The 22,861-nt window shown below is 62.5% G+C and overlaps 3 protein-coding genes across 5 annotated transcripts; 1 reads left to right on the top strand and 2 right to left on the bottom strand.

The window, feature by feature from the left end:
* Positions 1-364: 364 nt before the first annotated feature.
* On the bottom strand, positions 365-9,808 carry TTLL13 (tubulin tyrosine ligase like 13). Its single transcript, XM_037511380.2, has 15 exons — positions 9,717-9,808; positions 8,984-9,254; positions 8,611-8,651; positions 7,851-7,969; positions 6,565-6,695; positions 6,269-6,425; positions 5,793-5,936; positions 5,439-5,524; positions 4,943-5,174; positions 4,358-4,542; positions 2,566-2,751; positions 2,186-2,366; positions 1,795-1,974; positions 955-1,270; positions 365-621 (listed from the first exon to the last, which is right to left on the bottom strand). The coding sequence occupies exons 1-15, from the start codon at positions 9,745-9,747 to the stop codon at positions 365-367; spliced, it is 2,517 nt and encodes an 838-aa protein (XP_037367277.1). The 5' UTR covers positions 9,748-9,808.
* A 4,654-nt stretch (positions 9,809-14,462) lies between these two features.
* GDPGP1 (GDP-D-glucose phosphorylase 1) lies at positions 14,463-20,504 on the bottom strand. 3 transcript variants are annotated; one of them, XM_037511423.2, is made up of 5 exons: positions 20,479-20,504; positions 19,019-19,131; positions 18,681-18,781; positions 17,792-17,847; positions 14,463-16,645 (listed from the first exon to the last, which is right to left on the bottom strand). In XM_037511423.2, exon 5 carries the CDS (start codon positions 16,452-16,454, stop codon positions 15,315-15,317), a length of 1,140 nt encoding a protein of 379 aa, XP_037367320.1. In that variant the 5' UTR covers positions 16,455-16,645; positions 17,792-17,847; positions 18,681-18,781; positions 19,019-19,131; positions 20,479-20,504; the 3' UTR covers positions 14,463-15,314. The 3 variants fall into 3 exon arrangements, with proteins under 3 accessions (XP_037367320.1, XP_054550680.1, XP_037367321.1); XM_054694705.1 differs by having other exon boundaries at positions 14,463-16,471; XM_037511424.2 differs by lacking the exon at positions 20,479-20,504 and adding an exon at positions 17,569-17,672 and having other exon boundaries at positions 14,463-16,471; positions 19,019-19,187.
* A 335-nt stretch (positions 20,505-20,839) lies between these two features.
* On the top strand, positions 20,840-22,808 carry CIB1 (calcium and integrin binding 1). The gene is made up of 7 exons (XM_037509896.2): positions 20,840-20,907; positions 20,988-21,022; positions 21,338-21,446; positions 21,842-21,992; positions 22,121-22,239; positions 22,304-22,392; positions 22,546-22,808. Exons 1-7 carry the CDS (start codon positions 20,857-20,859, stop codon positions 22,565-22,567), a joined length of 576 nt encoding a protein of 191 aa, XP_037365793.1. The 5' UTR covers positions 20,840-20,856; the 3' UTR covers positions 22,568-22,808.
* Positions 22,809-22,861: the final 53 nt, after the last annotated feature.

The raw sequence follows: 22,861 nt of genomic DNA, 5'->3' as shown, positions 1-22,861 counted from the left end.
GCGGAGAGAGGCGACGGACGCGCCTGCAAAGCCATAACTTTAATACAAAGGCCGCGTCCACTGCCGAGCGCGCCCGCCCGGCGGCCTGTCCCGCCGCGGGCTCCGCGGGGCCGGGCGGCTGCCGGGAGGGAGGCCCCGGCCCGGGCCCGTCGCGCCGCGGGGGACGAGGCCGCGGCCGCGGGCTCCCGTCGCCTTCGCGGGCGCTGGCCCGAGGCGGGGTGCGGGAGCAGGGGGTGCTGGCGCCTCCTGCGCGCGGGGCTCCCGCCGGCGGCCGGGCTCCGAGGCGGCGAGGAGGGAGGGGCCCCGGCCCCGCTGGCAGCCCGAGGGTCTCGGGGAGACGCTGAGCGCGGGCTCCCGCCTGCCGCTACCGGGGGTGGCGGGTGGCCAGGAGCGCGGGGGGCCGCTGCAGCGCGGGCACCGAGCCCGGGCAGAGGGCGACGTTCCGGGCCTCGTCCGCGCCGAGCTCAGCGTCGCCCGCGGAGGGCACGGCGCCCCCGGGCCCCGAGCCGCTCGGCGCCCGCTCCCGCTGCGGAAGACAGCCCTGCGCTGAGGCCAGGGAGGGTGGCACGGATCCTGCCAGGGCTCGGCTTATGGCTTCTAGCCTCCTGCTGGCTTGGCCTTCTGCGGGGGAAGCACGGGTGCCCCTTAGCTGGTGCCCGGGGACGAGGTTTGCTCACTTCCTTCCCAACCGCTGCCGGCCCGACCTCCCCACGCCGCCCTGACGGGTATGCCAGCCTGCTGCCCCTTTCAGTGTGTGGCGGGCAGGGCCTGTATTTCTGTCATTTCCTTCACGGTGGTCTGCTGTGCAGGAGGAGGTCAAGGAACGGATCCCCTCCCTCCCTCCCTGGCTCCCACATTGCCAGGAGCGCCATCCCTCTCCCAGGAGCAGCCGGCCTTGGAGCTGCTGGCGGGCATCCAGCAGCTGAGTGCCAGGAGCTGGTTTCCTGTACTTACGGCCAGTGAACCTGACTCTGGCGCTGGGAAAATAGCGCCTTCCAGGTTTCTTCACTAACAGTGAATAGGAGCCACCGGCTGCTGGATCTTCTATCCAGTGGAAGTTCTTGGGCCGTAGGTGGCACCGAGGATGAGGTGGCATTGCAGCATTGGTGCTTGGCAGTGGCCTTAAGATCCTGGGGATCAAGGCGTGGGGCCGGACTGGGTGCAGGAAATGAGGACCCTGCTTTTTGGTGGCCCCTCTCAGGAGGACCAGTGGAACCAGATTCACGGATTGCAGTTCTTGACTGCCCAGCCCGTCCTGGTGAAATCTAGGCTAGAGAGAAGAGCAGCCCCTTACACATCCCTGTGAGGTGGGTGGCGCGCTGCACAGAGTAGGTAACTGGCGAAGCGCTTCTAGCTGCAGCCACTATTAACTCGGGACTCCTTTGCGGCTCAACAAAACCTGGCCCTGGCAGGTTTGCGTTAGGCCAGGGAGTAGTGCTGCGGCTGTTTTGTTGGCCCGAGGCTTTCCTTATTTCCCACGAAAGCCACAGCACTGGCAGGGCTAGGGAGAGGACCTCATAGAAGCCTCTCAGTGTGGCACCTGCTTACTCATCGGTCATTGCCGGCCAGGAGGCTGGGAGCTGCCTTTCGCTGGCTGCCACTACCAAAGCAAGGGGGCTGGGGAGCAGATGCAAAGGGACCAGCAGGCGCTCCATCCGCCCAGCGTGCCCTGCTTTCCCAGCCTCTACTGCCAGATGGCGTCTGTCTGCCGCCTCTACTGGGTCTGCCACCGTGGGCTGGGCCCCCCCCCGCCCCGCCCTTGTTGCCCGGTGAGAGGCGACTGGGGACCTGCACCCGAAACTCAGGAAGTTTTTTCTGGCTCCGGTGGCTGGGGTGCAGCATGTGCGTGAGCTGCTCCACGATCCCCAGGCTTCGGATGAGATTCTCCCTCTCGAGCAGGGCCTTCATGCGCTCCATCTCCTCCTCCTCCACGATCTCCTGAGGCTGTGTGGTGTCCAGGTGCACTGGGGGCTGCTGCAAGACGCCAGAGAGGAATGCGGGGTCCCCAAGGGCCAGCGGTCGTCGTGGCTGCAGTGCTCCATCCCTCCCCTCCATTCTCTCGCCTCTGGTTCCGAAAGGTCAAATTCCCAGTTATGGAGAAGTCCCCCTCTTTCCCTCTCCCCAACCCCCGCAAAAGGGCAGCGGACCTTCCCTCCTCTCTAGCAGCCCCAACCCATCTTCCGACCTCCTGCTCGCGGCGGCGGTTCCGGTAGGCCAGGTGGATGGAGAGGTTGCGCAGCCGGGCCCTGGGGGCGCTCTTCTCCCCCGCCGATTCTCCCTGGTTCTGGTCCCTGTTTTCCCTTCGCCTCTTACAGCCCGAGAACCCCTGCTGCTCCTGCTTCAGGCGGATCTCTTCCAGTTGCTGCCTGACAAGACACAGCCGCTTCAGGCACTGGAGAAATTGTGCTGGGAAGGCGGGGCGCAGAGAGGGGGTGGGAAGAGGAGGTTGATGGGGTAACCACTCCTCGTTCCTCACATGCTGGCTTCCCCTCCACCCTGCTGGGTAAGTGGGGAGCTTCAGGATCTCCCCCGCCCATGCGGACAGCAAGAACCCCGGCGAGGCACCTGGCGCACTCCTCCCTGGCCTTGGAGGCAGCCGTCTCCTGGAAGAGGGAGCCGTTGTGCTTGAAGAAGGGCGCGTACTTCTCCATGTCTGACCTGGGGTAGATCCGCCGGTAGCCCCCCAGGTGGGAGTCCTCGTAGCGCTCCTGGTCCAGCATCGCCGCGCGGGATGACTCAATTTGTTCCCGCCTGTGGAAACCAAGTCAGTCAGGAGGAGTGGGAGAATGTTCAGGAAGGGACGGGAGACCAGCTGAGGGTATCAGAGCCTGTGTGAATGCTGGGGCTTTACTGCCCACTCCCTTGCCCCTTTGTTCCTACCTTCCTTTCTCGCTTCAGAAGTGTTATGTGGGGTCACATGAGACCCTTTTTATATTGCTATCTGCTGTTTGCTCAAATGGCCTGCCAGGGCCTCCCTGGTGGTACAAGGGGTTAAGTCTCTGCATTGTGAAGCTGTCCGCAGCCACTGTAGCACCAGTTCGATCCCCAGCCAGGGAGCTACCCACACGGCGCAGCAGACCCCTCCTGTCTCGCCTGTTGCTCCCCGTGGATTTCAGTCAGTCTGCCTGTTCTGCTCCCCGCTCTGTCTCTGATCGGTCCTCTCACCCCCGCACCTCTGGCTTGTACCCCAGCTCTTGTATGCATAAATAAATAAATCTTTAAAATGAATCAATAAATGGCCAGCCATACTTCTGTTTATCAAGTCCAGCACTTTTTCCCCTTCAAGAGACATGATTCATACCAGTCACATGCACAACCCAGTCTCGGGGTGTCCCCAGAGCGTTTACAGGTACCCTTGCCTCCATTCACACATTGAAGGAGTCACCCTAAACCTCCACCTCATCGCTACCTCTTGGCAAGCCCCAGTATGTCAGCCACAGGGGCATGTCTGCCCTGTCTCAGGACGGAGACAGTGGCAGGCGGCCGGTGCTGTGTAGCCTGTCCCCGGTGTAGACTGTGCCTGGTGCAGAGTGACGGCCCTACCCTCGGCTCCCCCCGCCAGCTTCCTCAGGACGGGGTCTAGAGAGAGGAGCTTTGCTAAAGATGAGCCAGCTGGTTGACCCCGTGAAACTCCTAGTGCTGACGTGAGTGCTTGGAGCCGGGCACAGGGTGGAAGTCAATGCTGCAGCCCCGGGGAAGCGGAGGTGTGTGCGTATGTGTGTACGTGTGTGCCCCACATGTGTGTGCAAGCACACGTGAGCCTGGGAAGTGCTTGGCTCCAGGGAGGAGAACTGAGCAGCTGAAGAAAGAGGAGAGACTGGGCCTCCCCTGGTGGCGCAGCGGTTGAGTGCTGGGCTGCGAGGCTGCCTGCTGCCTCTGCAGCGCCGGTTCGTTCCCTGGCCGTCGGCGAGGGTCACCCCCCCAAAAGAAAAAGAGGAGACACTGACCAGCCCATGGTTTTGTCAGGAGCAGAGGGCCTGACTCGTGGGCCGGGGAGCGGAGGCCGAGCCTGTGCTCTGAGGGCCTTCCCTCGGCGTGGGGAGCGGCCGGCGCCCGCCTGGGGACGGCTGCGGAGGGGCAGGCTAAGGGTCTGTGTCGGCGGGGTTTCAGAGAAATAGGCGTTTTCCAGGATCTGCCTTCACACCCCTTTTTCTTCCAAATTTGGTCTCGACCGCACCTGTCCTGTCGCTGGCGGGAGGGATTGGACACGTGATGATGTGTGATGTGCAGACCAAGCTGGCGTTAGACACTGGTCAGGCCCAGGCTGCCTTCTCCATCTTGGGAAGGACTCAACCCTCAGGAAAGTCATGACAAAGAACACGTTTCACATCACCACACACGTCAGACATCAGGGCACCTGGCTTCTCGCGGCTGTTGGTGGCCATGGAAAAGCCGCTCCTTGACCCGCCGCTTGTCCTCCTCCATCACCTTCCTCTTGTCACAGCCCCGGAGGTTGACAAGGGTCATGGCGTCATAGAGAAGCGCATCCTTCACTTCTCGATCAAGGCGGGAGTCAGTGGTGAAGCTTGGAGAGTGATTCACCTGCGTGAGGAGCCATTATCTGCCCCGCCCCTGGACTGAGCAGGCCATGGTCTCCTGGGAGCGGCCTTGACTGGAGGCTGACGGGCTGACTCCCGGGCCCATGCTCTGCCACAGAGATCCCGCCAGTGCTCAGGCCGTTACCCACAGCAAATCGGACTGCCTGGCCTCCCAGGCGAGGCCTACGGGAAGAACACCTGGGTCCAAAGCCTGGATCGCCGGGTAGAGCCCAGAGGTGCCAAGATTTGACCCCGCGGGTCAGAAGTATGGGAGTCTTCTCCCTTCCGCTGGGCGCCGCCCCCCGGAGCCGCCGTGTGCCCACTCTGTCCGCTGCCGGGTGCACGCCTAGCCCACGGTTCTGCTTGGGGAGACCTTGGTTTTGCAGCGCCCGGGAGAGCCTCACCTCCAGCAGCCAGGGCTTCAACTTGTGGTCCAGCAAGACGTCGAAACCAAGGATCTCAAAGCAGGCGCAGATGCCTCCGCTCAGATATTGGGGAAAGCAGGTCCGGTAGTTGTGGCGAAGGACAGAGTGGGCGGAGATGACAGTCTTGACGATGATGTCCTCGACGCCCCTCCACAGCTCCCGCGCGTCGTAGCTGTGCTCTTGCAGCCAGGTGTTGAGCGTGGACAGCTTCCTGTGAGGCCCGGTGCTCAGGGGGAGACCAGCTCCAGGCCAGCGGGACTGGGCTGCCCACGGAGGCTCCCTAACCAACCCGCTTCCCTGCCTCCCTCCCTGTGCTGTAAACGGAGACCAGCTCAGTTACCGGGGTGGGGCACGGGGCTGCCTCTGGGGGTCAGGGCAGGACAGGGCCTGGGAAGGTTGGTTTCCCTGCGCCAGTGCAGGCTGCTGAGGCTGCGGGTGGGTGGCAGAGGAGGAGCAGAGTCCGAGCGGGGAGTACCTTTTACTGCCCATGGCCTCATCCCGGACGAAATTCTCATTGTGTTTATTGATGGCGTAGTTGGTCAGGTGCATGCAGACGTCATCCTGGGCAGAAAGTGGCCCTGAGTGCCAGCCCTGGGCAAGTGCCGCCAGCCCTTGGATGCCCGACGCTCCACCCAGGGCTGCTCTGCCCTCTCCAGCCCAGGGTGTGCTGTGAGCCCCCGGGGAAGGCAATGTGCTCCTCCTCCAGAGAAGCCTCGCCCCGGCCCCAGCGGCCCCCGCCAGCCAGGTGCCAAGGTCCTCCCTGGCCACCGTCCTTGTCTGGGGTAACCAACGTGAACCTCAGTGCCCCAGCAGCGGGCAAGCCCCTTACCAGGTTGCTGTGGCTCGGCTCCACGTAGGGCATGGTGGCGAAGCGGGCCAGGCCCTCCTCGTACATGAAGATCCGAAGCGGATCGCAGGATGTGATCAGGACGTAGATCCGCATATCGAACTTTAAGCCGTCAATGAGGAAGGGCTAAGAGCAGGCCGAGCGCAGTGAAGAGAAGCAAGCGTTTGGGCAGTGCTGACTGTACTACACACGGCCGCCAGCGCCTCAGGTCCCAAACTCATTTCCTTTCTACCATCACTCTATCAAGTACTTCCTGTGACTATTCCTATTGAACACGTGGGGAAACTGAGGCACACAGGGGTAAGAAATTGGTCCAGACTTCCTTAGACAGCAAGTAGAAGGCAGGCTTGCTCCTACCTGAAAGTTTACCGAGACAGCGGGAGCCTGAAACCAGCAGCCTCCCGGCTTTGGGAGACCCCTGGGGACAGGGGCGGGGCGGGCAGAGCCCCCACCCTTACCTTGGAGATGTACTGCTGGCAGATCATGTGCTCTCCTGGCTTGATGTCCCGGGGGTTTCGGGTGATGAAGATGCCGCGGCCCTGACAGCCGCTGTCGGGCTTGCAGATGTAAGCGCGGGTCTTTCGCTGACGCCCATAGGCCTGGAAGTCCCCGTAGCTGTGCAGAGGGGCTGGTCACTGCAGGCATGGCCGGGGGGAAGCTCTGGCCCCGCTTCCCTCCCTTGCAGACACTGGTCTGAGGCCAGAGTCTGGAGGAGCGAAGGCTCCCCAGCCAGGCCCGCGCCAGCCACACTCACTCTGCAGGGAGGCACCAGGTGCGGGGGAAGATGTTGTACTCGGCGGGGTAGAGCTTCTGCATGCGGTTGAGGTTCCGGGCCAGCAGGTCTTTGCGGCAGATTTCTGCCATGCCAGGGAAGTGGTTGATTTTCTGCAACAGAGCCGGCTGGTGAGATTCCCCCAGAGCGAACCTCCGTTTCTGGAACTTGGGCTTCATGGGGGAGCCATGGGGAAGAGGTGAGCAGCGCAAGGTGGACGTCCTGGTAGAGCTACACGTTGCACCCGGTCCCCTCGAGGGAGAAAACCCTCCTTGGCTTCTCCCCCAAACACACACAGAGGTCAGGAAATAGGGGGCACTGAGAAGGGCAAGTCAGGCCTCTGGGCCTCCCCACACCTTCAGATCCCTCAGCCCATGGGGGCTGGTCCTAGAGAGCGTGACGCGCAGGGAAAGGGAAGCTAAACTAGGGCAGCCCAGGCAGGCAGTGCCAGCAGTCCCAGAGGGCATGGCATTGCCAGGGTGGCCTGCTTCTCCCCCCCAGCCCCTTGTGCACAGCACGGCTATTCCCAGCTCACTGCCCTTCCACGCGCCAGGGCATGGAGTTAGAATTCTGATGCTCCATGTCCTCCACGAAGGGGTACCTGCCACTTTGCGTTGTCTGGACGCACAGGATTTCAGTGCAGAGGCGCTCTGTGTCTACCACACGGTGCTTCCGCAATAAACACTGCTAACTGTCACCCCCATTCTGCAACTGCCCCTGCCTGCCCCTCCCCTGGGGCTCCCCAAGCCCTTTTAGAACTTGCTCTCTCCCTTGGCTCCCCTTGAAGGACTAGAGACCCTCAACTTCCGGGCTTCCCTGGGAAGGAGCCTGTGGACCTTTTTTTAGTTCTTCTGTTACTGGTGAAGACCCAGCTCGAGGAAGAAAAGTGCACTGCAGTCAGCCGTGCCCTCGTGGGCCCCGCCCAGCTCAGTGCGACGCGGGGTGCTGGGCTGAGCTGCTTCCAGGCCTGGGGTGTTTGGCTGGCCCTGCTGTTTGCAGGGGGCTGCCTCCGGGTCTGGGCCTGAGGTGAGCTCAGCTATTCAGCTGAGCCAGAGGGAGGCAGCTGAGCACAGGCCTCCAGGCGGAGGGCAACACTGAAACAGAACACACCCAGCAGCCTCTGCCTCCAGACAGCAAGCTCGAGGCCCACTGGAGCAGGGGCCCGCCCTGCTCTGTCCGCAGCGTGGCAGCCTTGGTGCCCAGGCGCGGGGTGGGAATGGCGGTTCCGGGCCTGCAGCCCCCCTGGGAGCCGGGTCAGGAGACTGTACCTGAAACCTCTTCATGTCCATGACTCGCTCCAGCGAGACAGAGCAGTCTGTCCAGTACACAGTCCACTCCTCGTCCTCCCCTACCTCCTTCAGGCCGCATATCTGGGCTGCGCGACGCACTGCGGAGAGGGAGGTCAAGGCAGCGCTGGGCATGGGCAACAGGCCTGGGGGGCAGTGGGGCAGGTGGGGAAAGGAAGAGACTGGAGAGTGGCTGCAGAGGCAGCTCTTCCCTCTGCTCTGCAGGTCAGGCACTCTGTGACGGCCCCAAGTTCAGAGGGCGGCAGGGCCCTTCGAGAATCCACCAGAGAAACCTAGAGCCTGGCTGTCCGCCCCTCCAGCTCTAAGGGCCCGGGCTCTGGCCTTGGAAGCCGTCACACTGGCACCTCTCTGGGTGGCTCCTTCCCAGAGGCCAGTGGGGGGACGTGTGGGGAGGCAGAGACGGCCGGCCAGCTGGCGGATTGTTTTTTAATTGCCGAAGCCCCCTCGAAACCTTCCTTTAAAAAAACTGCTTTAACCTCTCCTCTTTGTCCTCTCCTCTCTGGTAAAATGGGGTGGGGGAGGGCAGTGCTGACTCACAGCCACTTTTTTCTTGTTCGCTAACCATGGAGGCGCCCACCCTACCGCCAGAGGAAGGGGAGCAGGGGTGGCTCCGCCCCGGGAGCTGGCCCGGGGCGGCTAGCGAGACCCTGAGGCTGCGTGTAGCCGGGGGCTCTCCGGAGCTCCAGGCACGGAGGGGGCGCGAGCAGGCCTGGGCGCTTACCACTCTCGTACTTGCAGTTGGTCAGGTTGATGGCCAGGGGTCTGGAACAGAGGACAGCAGGCATGAGGCAGAGCGGAGGGGCAGACAGCGCCTGGGCTCCCGGAGGAAGGGACACCCCGCGACCGCACATGGCTGCTCATCTTCTCGGGAAGCCACTCAAAGCCCAGGGTGACAGAGTTGTGCGGGAATGCCGAGCGAGGCCAGCCGCGCGGCTCTGAATCTTGCTCTTGTTGCACACAAGGGTAGAGATGCTCCTGAGTCCCTGTCCTCTCTCCCAGGCTACAGGAAGCCCTTGGATCCCAGGCCCGCGATTCTGAAGGGAGGTCGGGGGTGACCGGAGCCAGGCAGGTGAGGGGTCCAAGGGACCGGTCACCTGCGCTTCCGCCTTCTCTTTCTCCTCCTGGTTTCTAAGTCCTCTGAGTTAAGCGGGCCTGTGGCTTTCTTTGGGATTTTCTTGGCGACAGTGGATAGGGGAACTCCACTCCCAGGGGCCTCGCAGTCAGCCCTTGAGAGCTCCTGCCGAGAAGGGTTGGCAGGGATGGGCGTTTCCCCTGTAGCACACTCCTCCTCAGAGTCCTCCTCGCCCATGTAGTCTTCCTCTGTTTCGCTGGTCTTGCAGGTGCTTGGCTCCATCCTCTCAGGCTCTGAGGGGAGAGCAATGGGCAGTGCAGCGCCTGTCAGCTGCCTGCAGGTCTGGGAAGGGCCTTGGGAATTCACCAAAAGCCCCTCCTAGTGTTGTAGGGGTGTTGCTGCCCCTCAGAACAGTCCAGCAGGGGGGCCGCAGAGTGCCCAGGCGCCCCCGATCAGCCACACCGACGGCGGGGCGTGCGGGGGCCGGCAAGGCAGGCAGGGTCAGACGGGAGCTGTTTCCCCACGGGAAGGGGGTCGGCTGGGGCGGGCGGTGTTTGCTCTTAAGATGGAACTGAAGGGGCCTCCCTGGGGGCGCAAGGGGCTAAGACGCAGCCCAGGAAGCCGTCCGCCCGCAGCCGCCGCAGCCCGAGTTCGACCCCCGGCCAGGGAGCTGCCCGCAGGGCGCGGCGCCCCCCCCCGTCTCCCGCGCCCCCCGGCCGCGGGTCCCGGTGGACGCGCCTGTCCCGCTCCCGCACCTCCGGCCCGCGCCCCGGCCCTCGCGCGCATGGACAAGCGGGTCCTCAGACAGCACGGAGCGGATCTGCAGCCGCAGCGCCTCGGCTCCCCGCGCGCGCCGGGCCGCGGCGCCGCTGACCCCCGGGGGGCCGGCCGGGAGCCCCGCGGCGCCGCCCACCCGCGGCGGGGGCCGGGTCAGGCCCTCGCGGCCGGGGCGGGGCTCGGCGGGCCGCCCATGGCCGCTCCGCCCGGGCTTCCGGCCTCGGGCCCGCTCCTCGCCGCGCAGGCGCGGCTGCGACCGTCCGCCGTCGGGGGGAGCCCGCTCCCCGCTCCCGCGCTCGCTCCCGGCGCCGAGGTCCCGGCGGCGGCGGCGCCTCAGTCAGCGCCGCGCTGGCCGCCGCCGCCGCCGTCGCCATGGACACGGGGGCGGCGCCCATTGGCGAGCGTTCTGGGGGCGGGGCCCCGGGAGCCACGCCCACGGCGCCGGCGGCGGCGCCATCTTGGCGCGGGGCGCGGGGCATCATGGGACTCGCAGTCCGCCCGCCCCGCCCCGCGCCTCGGGCCGGGCCGCGGGCAGCGCCGACCGGACCCTGCGGGGCTCGCCCCCCAACCCCGCCCCGGCCCGAGGCGCGGCGGGGACCCCGAGGGTCGCGTGCGGCGCCCAGGCTGCCGCCGCCCCCCTCCCCGGCCGGCTGCCCGCGGCCTCCGCGGGACTCAGCCCCGCTGGCCGCTGGGCTCGCCGCGGGGCCGAGGAGGGGGCGCAGGGGGCGCTGGGGGCGCTGGGCCGGCGCCCCCCCAGGGACGCGGCGCGCCCGATGGGCTCCGGGTCTCTCGTCCGCAGGCGACGCTCTCGCCCGCCCGCGCCCGTCAGGCTCGGCGCCTGTCCGCCAGGGCGCGCGTCCTTCCCGCGCCTCCAGGCCCGAGAGTTCCGCGGCGGGAGCCTCTTACTGACGCGGTTCAACGGGGCCCCGGCCGCCGGCGAGCGCCCCGCATGGCGCGCAGACCCCCCTGCCGCCCGCGGCTCCCCTCGGCAGTGTCCTTCGGTCCGTCTGCCTGCTCTGCTCCCCGCGCTGGCTCTGGGGGATCCTCGCGCCCTCCCGCGCTTCTGACTGTCCCCAGTGCTTGTGTGAATAAATAAATCTTAAAAAAAGTAAACTAATAGGCCGAGTGCAGCGACATGGCCAATATAAAATGGAGTCACTAATGTCAAGTCATAAACCCACCTGGGCAGTAAATCAGGCAGCACCCACACAAGGGACGCCCAGGGGGATGCCCGGGGGGACTTCTCCTAGTCAAGTCTGGACTGGACACACTGACCCTGGGCAGAGGATCCCAAAGAAGCTTGAAAGCGGCAAGTGAACGCCTGCACACCTGTCTCTGCGCGAATCTGGGCGCTGGGACGCTGCCACTCGTGCGGGGTCAGCAGGAGCACCCGCTCCTCTTACCGCCCTGGTGCTGGACACATCCCACCGGGCTTGGGCTGAGAAGCGCCAACACTGCTCCCCTGAGCATACGAGGCTTGAGCCTGAAACCCTCTTAGGAGCCGGCACCCTCATCTGTGTGTGTTAGGGGGAGAGGATGTCCTGAGCTAATCCCATACAGGCTTTGTGGACCCCACCCCCCCCACTCCAGACCAAAGCCATCAAGACTCTGGGAAAGACAAATCCTGTCACCACCAAGGGAGGGTGGCTGGGACCTGAGGGTGGAGTTGGGCAGCCAGGTTGGGTATAAAAACCAAACACGTGGGCCTTGGGCTCTCTCTGGCTCGCGATCGCTCCCCTCCTGGCTTCACCGCTCCTGGCTGGCAGCCAACTCTGAGAGCGCCATTTTGGGATTCCTGATCGGCGGATCGGGTAGGACGCATTTAAAACTTTGTCTCCCACTTTTCTCCCTGAGCTGTACATTTCCTCGTTTCCCCTTCCCTTGTAAATAAACCTTTTATTAACCTTTCGCATGTGCCTGCAGCAGAGCATTGATAAGTCCTTTTAAGCGCACGGGTGAGGACCCACAGCCAGGCACCCCGTTTTGTATCGGGGTTGCTCTACAACATTTGGACTTTGGATGGTTAACAACGGACTGTGTTGGACAGTGTTTGAGAAGGCTGTTGTCCAGGCAGACTGCTCTGTGTGGACTCTGCCCCGCTCACTGCTGATCAGGTGGGCTGGGGTTTACTGCCACAGGTCATCACCCATTTGTCTGTTAGTTTGATAAATTACAAATCATGTGACGTCATGTGCTGCACCTCCCCCGGCAGTGACCTTTAGGGCTAACCGTTCCTAGGTCCGGCTGGGCGACCAGCGCGCAGGGGGAGAACAGCAAAACACCCTGAGGCAGGGGAAGTACAGCGAAGTTCCCTGAAAAGACAGAAGCTTATCAAAAGATAACGACCACCAGGAACCACTACAAGAATGCTAAAAATCTTACCTGTCTTTCTAGAACTACAAACTTTAATCCCTTATTGTCTTTCTAAACTTCCTTCTTTCTTCTATGAAGGTCATTGCTTGTTAATTAAAAAATCATATGAAATCCTTAAAACAAGGCTGACTCCAATGAAACATTACTAAACCCTGTAATAATTAAAATATAGTTTAGGTAAAAAAGTAGTTAATAAAAAATACGATTATATAGTTTAAAAACAAAACTAATGGTCTATCTACTTAGGAATGAGGCTGGGTCCAGATGTAGATCACCGCCCTGCTGGGGACAGGCTGAGCCCAGGAGCAAGCTGGTTTCCTTGATATTCATTGTCCCTGTGCTTTTGGAAAACATATATACTGGTCACAAACTCAAAGAAAATTACACTCAGATTTTCACTCTTGAAGTGTGTCTGTGTGTCATTTCTTTCACCGACGCCCTGACCACCCTGCACGCTTCTCTCAACCCTGAGGTGGCCTCATCGTCTACTGCTGTGCTGGTCCGCGGCAGTCATGGAAGGACACAGCTGTCGGTAGAACTTTACTCTGCTCATGACATCCAGGCGCTGTTTTAGCACCTGAAGAGTACCGGCTCTTGCTTCAGTCACCACCATTCAGCAACTTCCTGACCAGACTCCCTGATTCTGTTATGCTGCAGGGGGCCTTGCTGCCCCAGCCAGGTAAGACACTCGCAAGCAGCTAAGAAAAGGGCCTCACACAGTGCAACCGAAGACTTTTCAAGAGCCTCACACCGTGGGGCTGAAGATTCCTTGTGCCTCACACCGTGGGTCTGAAGATTAAACATCCCTTTGTTTTTTGTTCTTAGTCATAAAAAGAGAAAACCTTATGGAATATACATTGGGCAATAAATTATACGTTTAAGAATATCGTAATACATGGCCTGGAAAATTACTTGCTTAAAAATTAAACACTGAGGGCCTCCCCGGTGGCGCAGCGGTTGAGCGCTGGGTTGCGAAGCTGCCCGCAGCCTCTGCAGCGCCGGTTTGATCCCCGGCTGCTCCCCGGCCACCGGAGGAGGGTCCCACAGGGCGCGCAGACCTCTCCTGCCACCCGCAGACCTCTCCTGCCACCCGCTGCTCCCCTCAGCAGTGTACTCCGGTCCTTCTGCCTGCTCTGCTCCCTGCTCTGGCTCTGGTGAATCCTCTCACCCTCCCGCGCTTCTGACTGTATCCAGTGCATGTATAAACAAATAAAAAAAAATTAAACACTGAATAATCTGGCTCACTTGACAATGGGAAATAATTATTGTGCAAGGGCATGTCTGATAAGCAACCCAGAGCTGGTCATAATAATATTCCTCATGTGGAAGTTCCGTAGAGAAGCCTTGTAATGAATCATGAAGTTGATTACGCTAGGAGTTTCTAGGTAAAAAAAAGTTCTAACAACTGATTACCGGGAAGCAACTGGTCTCTGGCTGCAGGCCATATAGATAGAGGAATCTCCTGATAGTGTAGCCTTGGCGACAGGGCAGTACCAAGGACTGTGAGCTGCCCTAGGTAGTTGTTTAGGCTGAAATAATGCGTCTAATTATCTACTAACTTTTAAGGTCGTTTCTTTTCTTATAAACACGTAGGCGACAAAATGTCCATGGGAAAGGAATGTACTGATTGTTTTGTTTTGCTTCTAATCATATGATGATGTAATCCCATCGCTTGCCATAAGGTATAAATGAAGACCCGCTGAGACCCTCCGCAGGAGATGCTTGCACCAAAATAAGAGTGTCTGCGTCTGCCTCACCTCCCCTGCCCCTCAGTCCCAAGGTTTGGCCTAGGACGTCTCATCCTTTCAGGGACACCTGACCCGACATTTTGCTGAAAGCTGGTCTTTGACAGTTATTCTCCCTCTAATCCATTCACCCGTGCACTCATTGCAGCTTAAGGCATTCTTCCAAAAATGCAAGTCACTTACTCCCCAATTTAAAACCCTTCAAGGTCTCCGACCACAGGAAGTCTGAACCCACAGTGCAGGCGGCCCTCCCTCAAAAAGCCAGCTGTGGGCCTCCCCGGTGGCGCAGCGGTTGAGCGCTGGGTTGTGAAGCTGCCCGCGGCCTCTGCAGCGCCGGTTGGATCCCCGGCTGCTCCCCGGCCACCGGAGGAGGGTCCCACATGGCGCGCAGACCTCTCCTGCCGCCCGCTGCTCCCCTCAGCAGTGTACCTCGGTCCTTCTGCCTGCTCTGCTCCCCGCTCTGGCTCTGGTGAATTCTCTCACCCTCCCGTGCTTCTGACTGTACCCAGTGCATGTATAAACAAACAAATAAATAAATAAAATAAATAAATAATACATGCCTCTTAAAAAAAAAATCATAAAAAAAAAAAAAAAAAAAAAAAGCCAGCTGAGATGCAGAGGCGCTGGGCTGGCCCAGTCCGTCTGACTCTGCTCGATGACTCTTAGGACAGAGTCCCCTGAAAAGCTTCTGTCTAAATTCCCTCTGGAAGACTCTCAGAGCCTATCACCGGCTGAGAAATGCCACCATCAAGAAAAGTGATTTTTTTTCCAGGAAAAAACTTATTTGGGCCAGAGAAGGCTTTCCTCTGAAAACCAGTCCTAGCATGGAAAAGCCTGATGTCTGGCCTGTCACCTTGGACACAGTCTACTCGGCAGCAATGCCACCTGCACTCCGCCCAGCATGCCCCAAACTCGAGGGGACCAACCATTTTTGACAGACGTTTAAAAGTTAAACTTAGAGACAAATGTCAAATTGTGTTTCTCATGCAACGAGTTGTGCCTCATCCCAGTGAGACTTGACACCCCCGGGACATAAAACTTGACTGAACTTCTTCATAAAGCTTTGTACAGGCCTGGGTCAGCTCTGCAGGGCACCGAGTAGCCCCCAGGAGAGCAGGGTCCAGGGAGCTGCCACCTGCACGCAGTCGGAGCCCAGTCCTGGCAGCTGAAGGCCAGAGGTCAGTCAATGTCACCTCACTAAGACCTGACGCCAAGGGACATCCGCACAAGCCAGCGTGTAACTTGCACGCCACGCCGCCACAGTGGTGGGTTTGTCATCCCTGAGCTTGTCTGCAGAGAGGGGGAAGACAAGTCCACGAGGTCTTGTTCATCGGATTTATTGCCCGGTTTCTCCTCTTCACCCATCCTTACCTGTCCCAAAGGCCGGGCCAGGGGGGAAGGTGGCCAACGTGGCCATTGTGACAGAGCTCCAGGCAGGGGTTCACCCTTCCCCAAGGGCTACGGCTCCTCCTGGGCTGCCAAGGCCACCAGGGCTGTGCGCACCTCTTCTGCCTGGGCTGGCGGCAGCAGACAGCCCCGGATGAGGGCCAGGGCAGCTGCCTCTGTCAGGCTGCTGAAATGCTTGGGGGTTTTGACAGGGAGGTGCCCAGCCAGCTCGCAGAGGGCAACGTTGAAAGCCTCACCCTCCTTTATGCCGAAGCTGGACTTCCGTGCCCAGAGGATCACCCGGACCCCCGTGAGCTCGGAGGAAGGGAACGTCTTTCCAGGTGGGGCGCCCCGCGTGACAAACAAATTATGTGCAATCTCGTGGTCGGTCAGGTAGTCAGTGGCCCGACACACTCTGCTTACCAAGGCTTCCAAGTCCGAGCCCACCCCATCAATGTAGAAGAGGAAGCCGGGGGCTGGGAGGCCCTGGAGCAGATGCAAACGGCCCCCAGGGTCCAGGGGTTCGCTCGGCGCCCCCTCCACGGGCAGTCTGTGGGCCAGGTAGTAGCCATGCAGGTGGAGGTGGTTCACTGAGGCCAGGCCCCCCAGGCTGTTGAACCCGACTCGGAAGCCAGGGTGCGAGCTCAGCAACACAGCCTCAAGTCCGGCCCGCAGCGCACCTGGCCGCAGGCGCTGGGGGAGCCCCTGGGCGGGCTCGGGCACCAGCAGCACGTGGCCCCGCTCCAAGGGGCTGACGTTGATCACCACAAGGACATCCTCCTGCTGGGGGCGATTGGGCTGCCGGCACAAACGGAAGAGGACTTCTCCCGGCCGGATCTTGTTGAAGTTAAACTGTTCGGGGTCAAAGGCCTGCCTCACACTCTGGATGTTCTGGGGGCACCTCCTCTGCACACCCCGCTCCACATTCAGCTGAGCCACGAGCCCCACCACACCGGGGAGGGTTCGGGTCTGCAGGTCCCCCAGGTGGTAGCGAAACAAGCCCAGCTCCATCCGCTGCCTCCAGGCCGAGCACAGTGCAGAGTCAAAGCGAGACAAGGGCGGGGTGCCGGGGGCCAGCTGGGGCCACTGTACCCCCGTGGGCGCGAGTTCCTTCTGCTCATAGACAAAATCCGGAATGCCCCGCCCCTCCCAATCCTTGGCGTCTGGAGGTAGCAGGTAGGGAGCTTCGCTGGAATCCTGTGGAGTGGCCATGGGCTGACCTGAAACACCTGTAAGGTGGAAAACAGGTGACGCCGCCACACTTCCATGCACAGCTTGGTTCCGTATTTCCCAATGACCTTTACTTGCTGTTCTGATGGCAAAAGTAAACTGTGCCTTTGGTAGAATAGTTTGGAAACACAGGCATGACCCATAATTCCACTGTAATGTATATTCCTGCTGATCTAAAAAATATATTTTTGTTTCTAAAAATTGTATTTGTAATTTTCTTAGGAGTAAAAAATCAAGATTAAAATACAACCATTAGGGCCTCCCCGGTGGCACAAGGGGTTAAACACTGCCCTATGAAGCAATCCACAGCCTCTGTAGCATGAGTTCCATCCCCAGCTGGCCAGGGAGAAACCCACATGGCAAAGTGACCTCTCCTTTCTTGCCTGTTGCTCCCCTCAGCAGTGTATTTCAGTCTGTCTGCCTGCTCTGTTCCCCGCTCTGTCTCTGGTGAGTCCTCTCACCCCCTTGTATCTCTGGCCTGTACCCCAGCTCTTGTATGCATAAATAAATAAATCTTTAAAAATTAAATAAAATACAACCATTATTCCAAGGCGTGGAGGGGAGAATCACAATTCATATTTAGCTTCCTTTCCATTAATAAATGGATCTTGCTTTTTTTTTTTTTTTTTAAACCATCTTTAAAGCCTGCAAGACTGGGTGCCGCTGGCCTCTCACTGCCCTCCTGTGAACATGCTGGGGATTGGGCTTTGCAGACACATCTGTATTTTCCTTTAAAATAAACTGCAGGGCCTCCCCGGTGGCGCAGCGGTTGAGCGCTGGGTTGCAAAGCTGCCGGCGACCTCTGCGGCGCTGGTTTGATCCCCGGCTGCTCCCCGGCCACCGAAGGAGGGTCCCACATGGCGCGCAGACCTCTCCTGCCGCCCGCTGCTCCCCTCAGCAGTGTGCTTCGGTCCTTCTGCCTGCTCTGCTCCCCGCTCTGGCTCTGGTGAATTCTCTCACCCTCCCGTGCTTCTGACTGTTCCCAGTGCATGTATAAACAAAACGAACGAACAAACAAACAAATAAATAAAAACATGCCTCTTAAAAAAAAAAAAAAAATTAAAATAAACTGCAGCGGCCACTGGGCTAGGCGCACCTGTAGACCCGCCCTCCAGGAAACTCTGGGGTTCTGGTGCACAGAATGGCAGGTTTCAGGGGTGACAGCTCCTTCCAGAGTGTGTGGAGTGCCCAGGGCCAGTCCTTGGCAGGAAATCAGTACCTGCTGTTACCTTCACTGGGTTCCCGGAGGCCCTTGGGGCCAGGGGTCGTGTGCATGGGGGGCTGCTGCTGGCCAGAGGAGCCGAAAGGAGGAGGCTTACCGAAGCAGAGTGGCCTTGATTGAGTCTGGCTTTCCTCAGCCCTGCTGGTCCAGAAGCTTCACATTAATAAACAGAAGGAAACATAAAAAGACATAGAAAGTGACATATCAAAAATCAGGCTACGTTTAATGAGTACAGTTTCAGATTTGTAAGACTAACGAGCACGAGAGGCTGCACATGACCATGCTTAACACCGAAAGTGCAGCTAGAAATGGTGAAGAGGGTAGATTTATGTGGTCTGTTTTTCACAATAAAAAAAGTCTGAGATGGTCAGTTTTGCCATACATTTTACCACAATTTAAAACATTTTCAGTGTCTCAAAACAGATTTTTAAATAGCGCGATGGTTTGCTGTGTACTGTGCTACATTTAAGACATACTTGCATTTGCTCTAATTCATGCAGGGGCCCCGCCCACCTTGTGCCCACTCCCCGAGTTTGGGGGCACCTTTCTGTGCCCTTGCTGCATGTTCAGCCGAGCCACGGAACCCAGGTGTTTATGAAGGAACCGCTGGGTATGAGATGGTGAGATGGGAGTAGCAACGAAGTCCTCATCCTTAGGGGACCTCCACCCCACGGCGCAGTCAGATTATTGAAAGAGCAGGTCATGTGTCTGCTCATTTGTAACAAGTCCCTGGCAGGTTCTAAGTGGAAGAATCATCTAATATATATTTTTTATTTTTTGGTAAAGATTTATTTATTTATGCATACAAGAGCAGGGGTACGGGCCAGAGGTACGGGGGAGGGTGAGAGGGTTCACCAGAGACAGAGTGGGGAGCAGAACAGGCAGAATGATGAAATCCACTGCTGAGGGGAGCAGCGGGGAGACAGGAGAGGGCTGCTGCGCCCTGTGGGTACAGCCTGTGGGTCGGATCCCTGGCTAGGATCTACCTCAGGTCGCAGAGGCTGCGGATAGCTTCACAGCGCTGAGACTCCACCCCTTGCGCCACCGGGGAGGTCCTCGTGTAGTATTTTATAAACCTCTGTACCTGCTGTGTGGAAGCAAAGGAGAGATCATTTAGGAGCCCCTTTGGGGGCCAGATTAGGGACGAAGCAGCTGGATTGCCACAGTGAGCAGAGAGCAGAGACAGAGCCAGCAGCCCCGGGAAGGCTGCAGGGTGTGCCGCCGCGCACACGAGTGGGGTGGGACCCCCACTGAAGCAGACTTGCTATTACTGCGCCACACCCACGACAGCAGGAGAGCGAGAGATCGATCGGGAGAGGCTCACCTCAGGACCAGCAGTGACAGAGGTGAAGCAGCTGGGGTCGGGCTGCGAACAGCTGGCGGGAGGGAGGGGCAGGCCCTGGCCGGTGATGACTGAGGTTGACGCCGCCTGGGCACCTGAGGGGAGAAGTGGTGCGGGCTCTGCAGGGTCCAACCTGGAGGTCAAGAGTCAGGTCTGGGGCCTCCCCAGGGGCGCAGCGGCTGAGCGCTGGGTGGCGAAGCTGCCCGCGGCCTCTGCCGCGCCGGTTCGATCCCCGGCTGCTCCCCGGCCACCGGAGGAGGGTCCCGCATGGCGTGCAGACCCCTCCTGCCGCCCGCGGCTCCCCTCAGCAGTGCACTTCCGTCCTTCTGCCTGCTCTGCTCCCCGCTCTGGCTCTGGCGGGTCCTCGCGCCCTCCCGCGCTTCTGACTGACCCAGTGCCTGGACGTATAGATCAACCAACCAACCAACCAACCAACCAACCAACCAATCAATCAATCTTTTTTTTTTTTTTTTTTAATAGAGGAGGCATGCTTTTTATTTATTTATTTGTTTGTTTGTTTTATTTATACAAGCACTGGGTACAGTCAGAAGCCCGGGAGGGGGAGAGGATTCACCAGAGCCAGAGCGGGGAGCAGAGCAGGCAGAAGGACCGAAGGACACTGCTGAGGGGAGCAGCGGGCGGCAGGAGAGGTCTGCGCGCCATGCGGGACCCTCCTCCGGTGGCCGGGGAGCAGCCGGGGATCGAACCGGCGCCGCAGAGGCCGCGGGCAGCTTCGCCACCCAGCGCTCAGCCGCTGCGCCCCCGGGGAGGCCCCAACCAATCAATCTTTAAAAAAAAAAACAACTCAGGTCCGGCCAGACACAAGCTGGAGCGAGGTCTACGCCGGCGAGGGCATCCCCGGTGGCGCGGGCGGTGAGTCCCGGCGCCGCGCGGCCCCGCAGCCCCGCAGCCCCCAGCCGGGCCGACCGCAGGCCCCGGGCGGCGTCTCCCCCGCCCGCGAAGCGAGACGGGCGGGCAGCGCAGGCCGGCGGGGGCGGGGCCGAGCGGCGGAAGATCAGCCCCCGCCCCGCCCCCGCCCCGCGCCCCCGCCCCGCGCCCCGGCCCCGCGCCCCGCGCCCCCGCCCCGGCCCCGCGCCCCCGCCCCCGCCCCGCGCCCCCGCCCCGCGCCCCCGCCCCGCGCCCCCGCCCCGCGCCCCCGCCCCGCGCCCCCGCCCCCGCCCCGCGCCCCGCGCCCCCGCCCCGCGCCCCCGCCCCGCGCCCCCGCCCCGCGCCCCGCGCCCCGCGCCCCGCGCCCCCGCCCCGCGCCCCGCGCCCCCGCCCCGCGCCCCCGGCGGGCGAGACGGCCGGGCCCGCCGCCGCCTCCCCGCGCGCGGCCACCGCGCCAGCGCCACGGGGGCGCGCCTGGGGGAGGGGTGGGCCCGCCCGCCCGCCCGCCCGCCCCGCCCGCCCGCCCGCCCCGCCCGCCCGCGAAGGGGCCTCACCGCGGGGCCGGGGCCGGGGCCGGCGGGCCGCGGGCTCTCGCGTCGGGGAAGGCGGCCCCGGCCGGGCTCCGGCTCCCGCGCGCCGCGCCTGCGCCCTCAGCTCCGCGCCGGCCCCGCCCCCGCCCACGCAGGCGCAGGCGCGGCGCACGCCGGCGCGCCGGCCCCGCCGGCCCCGCCCCGAGCGGCCGGCCCCGCCCCCACGCCCGCCCCAGCGGCGGCGCCTGCCCGGAGCCCGCGCGCGGAAGCGGCCCCGGAGGCCCGGCGCGGGCGGGAGGGGCGGGGCCTCCGGGCCGGGGGCGGGGCGGCGGGGCGGGCCGCGCCGAGGCGGAAGTGGCCGGGGCGGCGTCGGGCCTGGGTCGGCGGGGCGCGCGGCGCGCGATGGGGGGCGCGGGCAGCCGCCTGTCCAAGGAGCTGCTGGCCGAGTACCAGGTGCGCGCGGGCGCGGGCGCGGGGCGCGGGGGGCGCCGGGGGGCGGGGGGCCCGCGCTGACCCGGCCCTCTGCCCCCCAGGACCTGACGTTCCTGACCAAGCAGGAGATCCTCCTGTGAGTGCGGCCCCCGAGCCCCCGAGCCCCCCGAGCCCCCGCCCGCCCCGGCCCCGAGCCCCCCGCCCCGCCCCGCCGCTCGGCGCCCCCGGGCCCGGCCGCCCCGCCGCAGGACCGGCCTCCGCGCCCCGGGCCCCGGCGGGCCCCGCGGCCGAGCGGGCAGAGCCGGAGCCGTTGACGCTCCCGAGTGTCCCCGGCGGCGCCGGCCGCGCTCGGCGGGTCCCGGGGGGCGGGGGGCGGGGGGGCCGGCAGGAGGCCCGCGCCTGGGGTGGGGGGGGGGCCGTGGCGCGCCCTCGCCCACCGCGCCCCCCGCAGGGCGCACCGGAGGTTCTGCGAGCTGCTGCCGCCGGAGCTGCGCGGTGTGGAGGCGTCGCTGCGGGCGCGGCTGCCCCTGGAGCAGGTCCTGGGCCTGCCCGAGCTCAAGGTGCGCCCCGCCCTCGGCCTGGGCGTCCCGGCCTTCTCCAGCTGCCCGACCGCCGGGTCTGCTGCCCCTGGGGTCCGGGGCGCCCTCTCGGTGGCTCGGAGCCTGTCAGAGCTCAGGAGCCTCACCTCGGAGGCTGCTCCCCGGCGCCTCTGAAAGCCTGAGCGAAGGCCCGGCCCGGGACCTGGGGCGCAGCCGGTGGTCAGTCAAGTGTGTTCCGAGAACGCGCTGTCCCGTCCTCTCCCCCGGCGGCCGCCCTGCCCCTTCTGCCCCCGGGCCCCACGCCGCAGCTGTGGACCCAGGAGCCCGAGCTCCCGGGGTGGGTACTGACCGCTCCCCGACCCGGCCGGTGGGCATGAGGGCGCGACCTGTGCCTCACAGAGGCCGCTCTCCCCCAGGCCAACCCCTTCAAGGAGCGCATCGGCAGGGTCTTCTCCACATCCCCAGCCAGGAACAGCCTGAGCTTCGAGGACTTCCTGGACCTCCTCAGTGTGTTCAGCGACAACGCCACCCCAGACATCAAGTCCCACTATGCCTTCCGCATTTTTGGTGAGGACCGGGGGGACCCTGGGGTGCGGGGGGGGCCACCCAGCCCACCGAGCTCTGGGGGTGCCGCTTCGGTGGCGGCTTGGCACATCCCCAGCCTCCGTCACTCTGGCTTCCCGTGTCTGCTCCAGACTTTGATGATGACGGCACCTTGAACAGAGAAGACCTGAGCCAGCTGGTGAACTGCCTCACGGGAGAGGGCGAGGACACACAGCTCAGTGCCCCCGAGATGAAGCAGCTCGTGGACAATGTGAGCCGCGGGCCGGCGGGTGCAGGTGGTGTGGGGACTCCCGCCTGAAGCCCTCCCTTTCCAGATCCTGGAGGAGTCGGATATCGACAGGGACGGGACCATCAACCTCTCCGAGTTCCAGCACGTCATCTCCCGGTCACCGGACTTTGCCAGGTGTGAGGCGGCCCCTGCGCCTTGCCCGGTCCCCGCTGCCATGTCTGGGCCCAGGACTTCATGCCGGGAGGGCTCCCCGGGCGGCTCTTCCTTCCCTCGGGAGCGGTGGGCGCGTGTGGTGGCTCAGTCCCCGCCCACCCTGCTCTCCGGCAGCTCCTTCAAGATCGTCCTGTGACCAGAGCCACAGCCGTCCCAGCGCCTGCGAAGAGCCTTCCCACTGTGGAGCTGTGGCCAAGGCTAAGCCTGTGCTGCCGGCCCAGCCCGGAGCTGGCGCTGCGCCTCACCGGGGCAGGGGCTGCCACCCCGGGCCTCTCCCCTCCTCACTACTGTGGTCATCGCTGTCTGCTAATCAGTAATAAAGGGCTTGCACTCTGCGTGTGGCACTCCAGACACTGGCCTCACTCTGGGAATAAGTAGGAGCTAAAGGCGTCTGTGTACAGGAAGTCCAGCTGCCCCCGGCCCCCCGGGT

Source organism: Talpa occidentalis, unplaced genomic scaffold, assembly GCF_014898055.3.
Source record: "Talpa occidentalis isolate TD23 unplaced genomic scaffold, MPIMG_talOcc4v2.1 talOcc4.14, whole genome shotgun sequence".
Lineage (NCBI taxonomy): Eukaryota > Metazoa > Chordata > Mammalia > Eulipotyphla > Talpidae > Talpa > Talpa occidentalis.
Note: the sequence above shows the minus strand (reverse complement) of the source record. Positions and strands in the feature narration are given on the sequence as shown.

Bases quoted from the DNA above. Each gene is read 5' to 3' on its own strand.
- CIB1 (XM_037509896.2), top strand. From the start codon at position 20,857: ATGGGGGGCGCGGGCAGCCGCCTGTCCAAGGAGCTGCTGGCCGAGTAC. The intron at 20,908-20,987 runs GTGCGCGCGGGC...TCTGCCCCCCAG, and splicing joins AGCTGCTGGCCGAGTACCAG to GACCTGACGTTCCTGACCAA. The intron at 22,240-22,303 runs GTGAGCCGCGGG...CTCCCTTTCCAG, and splicing joins TGAAGCAGCTCGTGGACAAT to ATCCTGGAGGAGTCGGATAT.
- TTLL13 (XM_037511380.2), bottom strand. From the start codon at position 9,747: ATGCGCGCGAGGGCCGGGGCGCGGGCCGGAG. The intron at 7,970-8,610 runs GTAAGCGCCCAG...CCCTCTCCGCAG, and splicing joins CAACTGCAAGTACGAGAGTG to TGCGTCGCGCAGCCCAGATA. The intron at 2,367-2,565 runs GTGCCTCGCCGG...GTGTCTTGTCAG, and splicing joins GCCAGGGAGGAGTGCGCCAG to GCAGCAACTGGAAGAGATCC.
- GDPGP1 (XM_037511423.2), bottom strand. From the start codon at position 16,454: ATGGCCACTCCACAGGATTCCAGCGAAGCTCCCTACCTGCTACCTCCA.